Source organism: Anastrepha obliqua, chromosome 3 (genome assembly GCF_027943255.1).
Source record: "Anastrepha obliqua isolate idAnaObli1 chromosome 3, idAnaObli1_1.0, whole genome shotgun sequence".
NCBI lineage: Eukaryota > Metazoa > Arthropoda > Insecta > Diptera > Tephritidae > Anastrepha > Anastrepha obliqua.
The window spans coordinates 132,534,442-132,547,290 of record NC_072894.1 but is presented as its reverse complement, the minus strand read 5'-3'; the positions used below and the strand labels follow the sequence as shown (position 1 = coordinate 132,547,290).

Below are 12,849 nucleotides of genomic sequence, written 5' to 3'. Positions count from 1 at the left end.
ATGCATTTTGCTTCACTTTCATAACCTTCTGTACATAGGTAGTTGCCAATAGAATGATTGTAATATTTACTATATCAGGCATCCCACGCTTTTAACTCTAACTTGAATTACTCTATTTGTATCTTAATTTTTGTTATAGTTCTGTTCTGAGGTAGTTGACTATGACTGATCGTTCGATTTGCTATTACTTCATTATAGGTCCCTTTGCCATTAAAATTTATTTTCTACTTTTTAGTTCGATTAGCAATAAAAGCGTGTTTTTTAGTTTTTTTAAACCATTTTTTATTTTAACATATACATTGTAACTCCCATTATGCCTTTGCGCCACAAAAATTGCGCTACTACCAATGGCTACTTTAAGTTAATAAGCGACGAGCACATCTCATCGCTTTAAATCAATTTACTGAGCCATTGCGGTGAGCTTGTGCGCTGAAACTACAGATGGCGCTGGCGTTATTATGCCACTAATGAAATGATGGCAATCGCCCAGCTGTATTTTTCGCCAATAGATATGACAAAAAATATATGAAAAAGTCTGTATTAGATTTGAGAAAAGTTAAGTGTTATAAAGGATGCTTTTATGGCGTTCCTGGTGGGAACAGAAACGGCAACTGTGGAGCGGAGCATATTGATTTTGACATGATGGAATTGAAGAAAGCAAAAACAAAATACATGTATGTTTTTACTTAATGCAGATACCATCACCTGCAATGAATTCGCCTTGCATTCTCCGATATAAAGATTTTATCAAGGCGAAGCAATAAATGGATGAATTCGCTTTAAATTCTATAATGTGCTTCAGTTTGAGGAATTATCTATTTTTTCTTCTGCATTTATTCAATTTGTTTCTTAAAGTGATCACGTATGTAAATGCGGGTTTCGGGTTACTAGTATTAACATTAGTGACTTTTCGTTAAATCAAGCAACTTTTTCAGTTTTCTCTGTCAGTAAGCCCATTGCAACTCGATTAATTCGCAGAAGTTTTCCTTACGGCTGGTGAATACTGTCATTAACACCCTTTTCTACATAAATGCAACTCTGCTCGTTTGTCAAACTTCCGCCGCATTTAACCGCTATTCGTTCGCGTTCACGTCGTTTCCCGTAAATCGAGTGGAAAATCCAAATTTTGTGAAAATTATTTCAAAAAACACCTTTCTGGATATTTGAGACATAAATAGCCAAAATCGAATTGCTTCAAGTGTATGCTTAAATATGTACATACACACATGTGTCTGCTTTATTCAGTATGCATTAGCTCATTATTTTTGTTACAATTCATAAATCTGTTTAATTACTTACACGTAAAATTCTTTAGGTGATATTTAGTTTAAATTGTACAACAAACGGAAATAAACATCTTCAAAATGCATATAGGAGAAATCAGCTTTTTTCGTTTAGCAATGCTAAGCTGAAATTTAACACAAAATGCAACTGTTTCGCTTGTAACAACTTTGATTTGACTATTTTTTATACATATAAATACAATATATAGGATTGTGTGTGTGTTTAAAAATTGGGCACAATAGTTCGTTAAGTATTTGTTTAGTTATTTCCTGTCGTTTTGAGTTATTTAAATATAATATTAATATTTAACATTGTGACTCTTTTGTGATATGATTGCTTGCGAGTTCATAATTCGTGTGCACACACAATATTTGGTGGGGTTAAGTAAATGTGTACATACATATGTACATATCTATATTAATTTCAGTTTTGCTTTAATGCACGTACCTTATATATATACATATATTAACAAATGTGTCTGCTTACATACTACTCTATATTTTTCATTATCTGCAAAGTTCAGTTGCACAGATGACTGGTCGAGAATACAAAAAATACGCTTCCCTCGACGTATATTTACGATTATTCTCATTGTCTCTAATTTGTTTTTCATATAATTTTGTGGGTACACAAAACGCTTCATTAACCTATTATCACGCCACAAACTCGCATATGCAAATTTGTCTGTACGTTTATATGTAGGTACGCAAGTGCATATTCATTAATCGCACGCTAACCCCTCAAGTATCATAACTCAAAATCTACAATATTCGAAGGAAGCAAACCATTTTTCGTTGTTACAAAAGTAAATTTTTGTGTTATGATCTAAAATAAAATTAAAAAATATTTTGTGTTACGACGCTTTAGATGTTAGCGAGCAAAAACACATCACAATAATTCTTCGATTTAATGCTATGTTTGTGGAGCTTAGATTTATAAACTAGTAAATTCGCCTATTCATTTTTTCTAATGTATTAAGGAAAATAACCATTTTTTCATTTATTTAGTTAATCTCGATTTTGCAGCAAGAGCTGTTTAGTTGTGTGTGAGCTACCTCACTGCACCGATTTGACTTCGACTTCTTTCTCAAATATCCTCAATGTACGGCTGATTACCACCATTGGCCGCTGTAAACTGGTAGAAAGCGCCGCCATGTGTTTTGGCATACAATGCTGCCACTCCAGTGGTATCTTCATTGCTATTTGCTATATCAGCGGGTTGCGAAATCTTAGCAATAGCACCAAATGCAGGAAATTTTGATTGTTTCATTAGATATGTATTGCCAATATCAGCACGAACGCTCTGATCACCTTCAGCAATCTCACATTTATTGTCATCACCACCATTTCTTTTCTTCTTCGCACCATCCGGTGGGATGTGCGCCGCAGCAGTGCTGGACAAACACTTGATTTCATGGTTGTTGTAAATGAGTGCCTTGTTATTATTGTTTTGGTTAGCTGTATTAATGTTATCATGATAAACGTTTACAAAACTGTTGCTACGCTTGGCGTCGTAATTTATGGCTTGCCGACATCTTTTTGCTGTAATAGGAGTGGGAAAAAATGTATTGTATGAGAAAAAATAAAACTGCAATGAATACAAGGGAAGAAAAAATTATTCGAAAGTTCTTATGAGGTGTCGTGCATATGCATGTATGTTGAATTTTGATTTGTACTATGCGGTTTACTTTTGGTATATGTGCAGAATTACAAAAAACAACAATAACAATAGCAAAATGAAGCTCCAATATGACCGAATCGAAGATGCAGAATTAAAAAAAAATTGGATGCATAGCCCATTAGTTTTTAGTACAACAAAGTGTAAGTTTGAAGTGGCTCCAAAATTTATATTATAGGTATATATATTTATAGACTGCTTTAACTCCTATTTGGAACATAGAGCATCTGATTAACAAATTTGATATTTTAATAAAAAAATTTCGAATTTTTAGAAATCTTGTACAAAGTTTGAAACTTTGATTTCTATAATATTTGTTGCAGAATATGATAGTTCTATCATTTTATAAAAAATAGATGAAAATTAAAAAACAAGAGAAAAGTAGCCAAAAATATCGCAGTTCTAATTAGCTGCCCACGTTTGCATGTTTCATATGGACTTGGATGTGGCTCATGGATACTGCAATTGCATTTGGATTATGAGGCAATTTCTGTATGGTGATACTGAAAGTTTTAATACTTTTGATTTTTGCCAATTTTTATAGCAAAACAATTACGAATTGGTTACAAAACAGGCGCGGAATATGAGTCATAAATCTGAGGGATAATTACACAAATATTTTTGAGGTGACTATAAGGGAAGAGTTGGGAAGTACAAAAATTTAAAATCCAAAGTAGCGCTGGTGGAAAATGAATAAAAGGAAAACCCATTTTGTCGTGGCATAATTTAGAGCATCACCACATAGAAGTAGGAAAAATAGAAAATTGAAAACATCCAACTACAAAAGTATGTTAGGCAAATAAAAAAGTTTATAACAGACCATCAATAATGTCTTGGCACGGCTTATTCTTATTTTACTGAGCTGTCCACCTTTTTAGAGACGATGTTGTTGTAGCAGTTCGTTAAGCCCTGCCGATCGTCACCGTCTAAAAAAGGTAAAAAAACATGCTGTTTCGACTGGTGAGTGGGCTTGAGGCTTGTTATGTATAGTTCTAGACGTCATAAGTATAGTTAAATATATGCGAGAGCCTGTAGCTGTAGCAACCCAACAGGAATTGCTTATTGATCATTCTACTATGCTACTTAGTTGAGAGTTGTGAAGATGTTGTAAAGGAGATAGTCCGTGGCTGCCCTAATGGCAGCATTTCCGTGACATCCGGTTCTACGTATCGGAATGATTCGGATTATTCTCGACCAAGCGCTGCCACCCTACATTTTACTACAAGCTGAAGTTGATGATCAACAAACAAACAATCGACAATCCGAGGTTGTATCATATTTTATACAGTCTGGCAGCTACTCCCAACTCAACTCTTTCACATTACATTGATTAACGAATCGTCATTCCTCAGAAAATCGCTTTTAAAGATCAAACACGGAATATTATTAAACTGGTATTAAAATGGAAAGATTCTGAGCTGTTTTGAGGGCGATTCAATGCAAGGCATGCACATTTATTGTGCATATTTAGTTGACTCGTGATTCGCTAACTACTTTGCATCTTTGTATCGTGAGCCCATAGTGAGCGATAGCTTCAGCAAAAAAGGCAGGAAAAATGATATATTCCTTTCTGGGACAGTCACTATTTCACACCTGGTTGACTATTACTTGTGTGAGCTATGTAAAGTACATACAATTGTACGTACACTTGTCAACTTTTGACCTATGAGCTCAAGTATTTTTACTATTTCATGTGGATTATGCAAAACGTAATCCAATCGGTATGTTAGTTACTTGTTGTCGCAAGCAAATTGTAAAAGCAGCAGTTCAATGCATTCTATGTGAGAATTTCCAATCTGCATTAACGAGAGTAAGCTTATTATGCAAAATAAAATATTAACGAATAATAATTAATAACAAAAATAATAAAGTAATATACGCTATTTTTGAAATCATAAATAATTTTCACTATTTTGCTTTATTTATATATTTCATTCAATACATTTAATTGCATTTGGCTAAGTTTTAGTTTACTAAAAAATATTGCTCCATATATTGAAATCAGCACTCTGCATGATTCAATTTATATAAAAATAGTATATGTATTGAAGTAGTTGGATATATTATTTTATATTTCACGCCAATAAATAATATTTAAATATTTTTCTACGCTTCTTTACTCTCACTTTGCAAAATACACGCGCAAAGAATTAATCCTTTCACAGCTTATTTGTAATATTGCTCGTAAATATATACATACATTCATACAAATCCAATGCTTACCAACCAAACCAATCAAGTATGCCAAGGCAGGTATATTACGTACGCATTCGCTGTTTGGCGCAAAATATATATTCATGTTAAATAAGTAGTGATGCAACATTTATATACACACATATATACTTATACATATCGCCAAGTGACAAATTTTGTGCTGCATACATAAAACTACACAATTCTGAATACATATAAAAATTGCATGAATGTGTGTTTTACGTTTTAATTTCACAAGCCATTTCACTTCAATTGATTTAAGTACATTTGGTGCATATAATATATGTATGTACATACATAAATTCATAGTTATGTATTAAAAAAAATATTATTTGCAACTAAATAAAAACTATTTATCTTCCATACATAAATACATCGTACATATGTATGCACTTTTTATGATATCAGGTATGTAATTGTGTAAGTATTGCATTTGAGGTGGCATGGTTATTTCTTTTTTCATAACGAATTATTAATATATGGTATATAAAATTATCAAAAAATTATAATAATTTAATTTGTAATACATTTATGCTAAGCTAAGGTACTCGAAATTGCTTTAATAATTATTTAATTGCATTAAGTATATACGTAGTTAAGAATAATATGTATAACGATTCGTTGTGAATTTGAAAGAGAAAAAATCGAAAATTAGCTTGTATTGCAAAAATATAACTAATTAAAAAGCCTAAAATAATGAGAGTTATTGTTTTGAATTTTTTATCATTCGGTACTTTTTGTCTTAGCTTAATGCTTTTAAATTTCACTTTCGCTGGACGAATTTTCAATTTAAATCATGTGCGACAACAAGCAACGACTAACATCCCGATTGGCGCGATGCAAGTGCCCTTGATAATTATGTTGTTGCTGATATACAACTACTGGAGGTGCTTGTGAAGCATTTATTACTTGCTGTTGCTGTTGTTTTTGTTGTGGTTGCAGCTGCTGAGCGTGCTGTTTTGTTGTGATATAGTGTATATTACTTGTTGTATTGCCTGTTTGATTGCTGAGATTTGTGACGCCCATATTGACATCTACCTGTGGTTGCTGTTGCTGTTGTTGTTGGTTGTATGGTGCGTCCTCAGTATCCATCAGACAAGATTGGGTGCCAATTTGTGTAGAGGGGAGTGAGAAGAAATCTGGAAGGACGCCAAGGATACAAGATACAAATATGAGACACCACAGACGAAATTTATATAAAAAAAAACAAAAATAAAAAAAAAAAAAAAATTAAAAAAATAAAAAATATAAAAGAAATTTTAAATTTAAATAAATAAATTTTTTTTAAATTTATAATACAAAAAAAAAAAACATAAAGAAAAAAGTAATTAACAATAATAAAAAAAAACTAATAAAAAAATCATAAAAAATTAAAAAAAATAAGATACAAGATACAAATATGGGACACCACAGACAAAATTTATATACAATAAATAAGTAAACAAAAAAAATGTTAAATAAAATTTATGAAAAAAATAGAGAAGAAAAATAATTTAAAAAAATAAAAAAATCATTAAAAATATAAAAAAAAAACAAATAAAAAATATTAGTTATAAAAAAATTTTATTAAAAAAAAAAAGAAAAACAAAACAGTAAAAAAAAGAAAAAAATAGTAAAAAAAAATTACCAAAAAAAAAAATTATAATTTAAGAGAAAAAGAAAAAAATTAAAAAATCACAAAACAAGAAAATCTTAACATTAAAAAATTTGAAAAAAAACGTGTAAAATAAATAGAAAAATTATATAATCTAAGGAAAGTTAAGGGCTGCTAATGCAAATTCGGCGCCCATAAGTTCGGTATATGTTTGAAAAACAGGAAATTGAAGTCGTATTGCGATATCGACTTAAGAAACCGGAGTTCTAGTCAAATCATACATTTTATTTTCGGTTTATAACTAATAGCAAGTGAGCTATAAAGAAATATGTACTCGAATTGTTTAACTTAGTAATTTTACTTCTAATTTCGATGACTTTTGATATTCTAATGCGAATAATTTCACATTTTTTCAACATAAGCAGTTCAAATTAGCCTCATTTTACTAACAGATATGTACTTGAGGACTACCATTACATTTTCAAAATGAATAACCTAACGGATTATTGTGCATTCGACGGTTAATGCCAGGAGATAAATGGGCACTAATACCATTTCAATTAAAACCTCAAATGTTGGAAAGAAATTGTTTTAATCCTTTAAGGTATAAATTAAGTGTAAAAATGTCGCGTCGAGGAGAATTTTGACTCTCAGCCCGCTCTGCGCTGCGCTGCTGCAAGGTGACGTTGACTCACTGCTCTGCTCTGCTCTCATCGATATCACTGCCAACCGCATGACCCAAATGTATAAAAATAAATGTGGTGTAAAAGCAAAACACAAAACAAAAACAAACAAAAAAAAACGCAACGGGTTTTTTTGCAAATTACAATTAACAGCTTTTGTTTACTTTAACGTCGCAACGCACTTTTGCTCTTCAAATACCGGTCACATTAAGAATGTGCAGCACATACTTAATTAATGAGTGGCCAACTGAGGTAAGCAAAGACATATGTACATCCGTCCATATGTAATGAAATGTGCAGTAAAATTACGAAAACAAAAATGCAAAACTTATCAAACGTCAATCTTATAGAGAGGGGGAAATCTAAATTGCTTGCGCGACGTCAATTTACGATGTGACAATCAGTTAATACAGACAACAAAAGCGGAGAGCCGATGCCGGGGGTGGTTTCAGTGGGAAGTTCTAATTATGACAATACGACAAATGCGGCTGAGTTCAAGGCTACCGTATATTTACTTTATAAGCTAATATGCGTTTTGTTTATTTTTTTCCAAAAAAGTAATAATACATACACGAGTGCATGCATATGTATGTATGTATACATGTTTTTCAGCTCATTTTTTGTACTTATTAAGATCTTTGGTTAGTCAGCTTGTAAAGCAATAAATAAAATAAAAATTAAAAACAAAAAAAGCGCTAAATTTATCAAATAATCTCAGCAAACAATTTGTTGATTTTATAATTTTTCAACTTCTCCAGGCACAGAACGAACATTTGTGTATACATATGATATGTATCTGTATGTAGACATTCCAAGATAAGCGCTAACAAGAGTTTCATACTAGAAATAATTTTTTCGTGAAGTCGTTGAGACTAAATTAAGTCTTGTATACACATAGTGTATAGAAAAAACATTTTCTGAGACATCAATACACTATTTTAAATACTGCATTAACGTGATGTGCCGTGCCTCCCCATTTCTGTCGAAACATTGTTATTGCAATGTCAACCATGTGCTCGCAAACAAAAAAAAAAAAAAAACGGGATATGCTTTTAAATGCGTGGGATCCACCAAAAATACTAATTTCGAGAATTGTATGTTTATGTGTATGTATGTATGTTCAGTCGTCTATTACACATTTAGAGACAGTCAACAAGAAAAAAATTTCTAATAACCTGCAATATATGTATAGTATTTTATTAAAAACGGCTATTTTTAAGTTTTATTGCGGTATTTTATGATGGTTGTAAATATTGAAAGAGCAACGCTATAAACTGAAACAACCTCGGTTCCTTCAAAGTCTATACATAATTACAATTACAATACAATCAATTCATAATAATCCCAATAGAGGGAACGATCAGGATTTCGAACCACTGACTGCGTAAAAAGCAGTCTCTTTGATTTCTTGCTTTTATGGTCTGCTGGGTGATATTTTATTGTCTTTGAATTGTAACAATACTGTATTTCGAAACACTATTCGTGTTGTTAATTCCTGCGAGTGGCTATTAAAGCATTATATTGTTGTAACACAGACACTCACTCACAATAGTGTAATGCTAGTAATTTTCCTCTATAAAAGCATACGCGAAGTGAAGAGATAAGCCAAGGTAAGTAGGCGAAGAAAATTGGTTGGGCAAATAATTTCATTAAAATGTTTTATACATGTCTGTGTGCTGTGGCACACTGCGGTACAAAATTTATAGGGGCCTGGAGTTTTTATAGTTGTTTGATTTTCTATTATACTTATTTTGTTATCAAGTATATCCGTAAAATACAGTAGGTTCTGTTTTTATGCGGTAGATACGTTCCGCAAGAAACAGCATAAAAAAAGCTACTAGTTCTATAGTAAAACTATAGATACGTTTCAAATGCTAAAACCGCATAAATCTGAAATAATGTAATAAAATCGCATAAAAAAGGGCACTAGTCCCATATTATAACTATAGATACGTTCCATATACCGCATGAATCTGTGATGAGTTTTTGCTTAGCTGGTTTAGAATCATGTTTATATGTACAATTCCCGATAGGTCGACATGCATTTTGTAATTTAAAAAAAAAACTGCACTATTTCAAAACAGCATAAAAACAGAACCTACTGTACTGAACTCCAGTCCATAAGATTGTAATATCTTAGACTCAAGACACATTAAGCAAATAATAGCAGCCACGGTTGCAATTTTGGTTTTCCCCCCCTATTTATTTGGAATCTGAATTGTCCAATTTTTGTTTAAACGGTCAAACTTTATTTATAGATTTTGGCATTCTAAGGGGGAAAAAAACATTGCACTTGTTGTGTTTAGTTCTACTGCTACTACCTTTGCAATGTTCCTTGAATAGACTGATAGAATACATTCTATCGTGGAAGAAAAAAAAAAATGATGTAATATTACAAAGAGTGTCAGACAATTGGTTTACGCAAATGTGGCATTTATTTATTGTATTTTTATTTTTGAAAAAAATTTCTTGAAAAATGAGGCAGAATAAAAAGAAATCCTGTTGTATCCTTACACTATGAATTAATTAAATTAAATTGAATCGAACTACAAAGACTCCAACATTTTAAAATGACCTTTCACCGTTTCAAAAAAAAAAATAATAATAACTTACTTATGTTCGGAGTCATATTATTAAGCACATCACAACACTTAATTTGCGACAAATATAAATATGTGAATATGTATATAAGTGTCTACACACTTGACCTCCAAATTTATTACCAAAATAAACTTTCCTTCCAAACCCCCACAAGATCCGCCACTAGAATATAGAATAAATATACACTCACACACTGGGAAAGCTAATATAAACACACCCCGAGGCAATCAAATGAAAATGCAATAAAAATAACAACATGCACGAATACAGAGAACAAAACAAAATAAAAAATTTAAATTAAAAATAAGGAGAATGAAATTACCATTACAATACTGCGCGGCATCATAGTCATCGTCAAAGCGGCAGCGCTTGGCAGCGCACACATCACCACCGGCTACAGCAACGCCGGCTGCGATGCCCTTGTCGCAGTTGTTAAGTAGCTCACAGTTGGCGTAGTCATCATCGCTCACAAAGTATCGTTTCTTGCAGCGTTGTGTGGCACCTAAACGATTACCAAATGCGGCAGCAGCAGCAGCAGCGCCATCACCAAAGTCCATGCCATTGACATCATTTGCATTTGGCACACATCTGTCGGTATTAATATTCGTATTGTTAATGTTTTGTCTTGCGTGTGCTGCAGTTACATCGCTGTTGTTGTCAGTAGGCTCATGGGCCGCATTCAAATAGGAAAATCCGTAATAGCCATTAGACGAGATGTGCGACACGGCCGATGCTCCCGTAGCGGTGTCCAATCTGTGCTGTACCATAAGGGGATTGAACATATCCACGTGACGTGAATTTACTGGCAATCCATTGTTGCCAACAACTGAGCCACCATGTGCCCAACACTCAAAGTTCGTCAACACCATTTTCGATTTTCCCACGACGCGTAAATGTATGTACGCACACGCAAGTATGATAGTATATAAAGTGAAATCAGCTAAATATTATGTATTACGAATCGAAGCACCTGCAGCACGAGAAAGCGCTTGCCCGCGACCAACAATAAGCTAGCGAATTGGTGGAAAATTTCCAAAAATTTATGAATTTCCTCTTCCCTCCAAATCCGCTTTGCTGAGTGTGTTGTTACTGTACACCTCGATATCTTGGCTTCCAACGTGTGGTGTTGTAGACTAAGTTAACGGCTCGCCTCGTCGAATGCTATATGAAAAGAAATAAGATCATTAAAAAACATCGTATACTAAGTACTCGGAATAATAAAAAGAATGCAATCAGAAAACACCAACAAATTAATTCACTTATTTTTGGATGTTGGCTTTGTTTTTTTTTACTTCTCTTACAATTTTGTTGTTATTCCTATTTGGCTACTTTTTCAATTAATTAATGTCAACGCTATCTGAAATTAGCGGCGGCAGCGAAAATCCCATCAGAACACGGTAAACTGCCACCAACGCAGTCACAGATATTACAGTAACACATGCATACCCATACATACAAATATATATTCGTCCAGCTGAACATTCTGCCAATTCCTAATTACATTATTAAATCATTTCACAAGTAAAACACGTTTATTCTGACGGCAACCGTTAAAAATAAATATCAATACAAAATAACCCGAATAGCGTTCAATAAAAGTTTGAAGCAAAAAAAATCCTTTATTTATTTTTTTGCTGTTTTCTTTGTAAGCGTCTTCTTTATACACGTTGCGCCGTTGCGCGCGCTGACATACAAGCACACGAACAAAGCACAAATGTGGTTGCGGGAAGCGGCCGGCAAAGTGACGCGCTAGTTGGTGTTGTCATGCTCCCCGTAGTTTTTCTACACGTTTCTCTTACCTTTCCCACGTTTTTTCTCAACCGAAAAAATATTTTCAAAACACAATTATTTACTAAGGAAACAACCGAACTACCGAACAAGCGAACTAACACTCACGACGACTTTTCAAATTTTACTGATTTGCTTTTTGGTATCAATCCAAGGCGAATTGTGAATGCGAAAGAGTGTCTAGTACAGAGTTGCATGACGAAAAATTAAAAAAATTTCCGGCGGACATTGACATTTTTTATATTTTTTTTTTTCATACTTTTATTATTAAACCAAAACGAAATCTAATATTTTGTAAAACTTTCAAAAGAACAATAGATAATAAGATGTTCAACAAAGTAAGCGCACTTAGATAGGCAACATATTGTTTGAATATAGTAGAAGTATTGAAGTAGAATTATAATTATAAGAACGGATAATACTCCATTAAGTCTATTTTCATTAATTTTTCGTCGTTAATTTCCAATATTGAAATTTGCATCTTAAATATCAAAACAAATGTAAAGTTTTACACGGCTGCTTACTGTTACGGGGAAAAACCAAAATTCAATAAATATATATGGCTACGATTTGGGCTACGGCGTTTAGGGTGCGGCACCTATAATTGCTTATAGTGTTATTATTACGGCTATGGCTAAGGTACGGCACCACTATGCGCAGCATTAAACAGAAAATATAAGGAATAAAAATTAATAATTTTATACACTCCGAGCCGTTTATCTATTTTACAGTAGTAATTATTAAGTAAAAAACAACTAATAAAAATTTATTTATGTTTAGTAAGTAATTTTGAATTAATAATTGTGTAAATTTTGTTACTAATTTCTTTTATTGTAATATTTCCAGTACAAAAATGTCATATGTGTTATATGGAAATTATATTTCTTTGTTCTTAACTAATATTTTAAAATGGTTTTTGTTCAACAATGAACTATGATTCTATAAAAAATAAACAATGAAAAATGAAAAATTATTAAATTTATTTTGCGGCTGCCTCAAAATTAATTT

The 12,849-nt window shown here is 32.4% G+C and overlaps 1 protein-coding gene across 3 annotated transcripts; it reads right to left on the bottom strand.

Annotated features, from left to right (window-relative positions):
• Positions 1-1,187: 1,187 nt before the first annotated feature.
• LOC129240686 (uncharacterized) lies at positions 1,188-12,082 on the bottom strand. 3 transcript variants are annotated; one of them, XM_054876622.1, is made up of 4 exons: positions 11,853-12,082; positions 10,376-11,214; positions 6,159-6,314; positions 1,188-2,825 (listed from the first exon to the last, which is right to left on the bottom strand). In XM_054876622.1, exons 2-4 carry the CDS (start codon positions 10,920-10,922, stop codon positions 2,371-2,373), a joined length of 1,158 nt encoding a protein of 385 aa, XP_054732597.1. In that variant the 5' UTR covers positions 10,923-11,214; positions 11,853-12,082; the 3' UTR covers positions 1,188-2,370. The 3 variants fall into 3 exon arrangements, with proteins under 3 accessions (XP_054732597.1, XP_054732600.1, XP_054732599.1); XM_054876625.1 differs by lacking the exon at positions 11,853-12,082 and adding an exon at positions 11,510-11,781; XM_054876624.1 differs by lacking the exon at positions 11,853-12,082 and adding an exon at positions 11,355-11,480.
• Between the last annotated feature and the right edge of the window lie 767 nt (positions 12,083-12,849).

Coding starts and splice junctions, on each gene's coding strand:
- LOC129240686 (XM_054876622.1), bottom strand. CDS start 10,922: ATGGTGTTGACGAACTTTGAGTGTTGGGCACATGGTGGCTCAGTTGTT. Junction 6,315..10,375: donor TGCCGCGCAGTATTGTAATG/GTAATTTCATTC, acceptor GCGTCCTTCCAG/ATTTCTTCTCACTCCCCTCT. Junction 2,826..6,158: donor TCAAACAGGCAATACAACAA/GTAATATACACT, acceptor CTCCTATTACAG/CAAAAAGATGTCGGCAAGCC.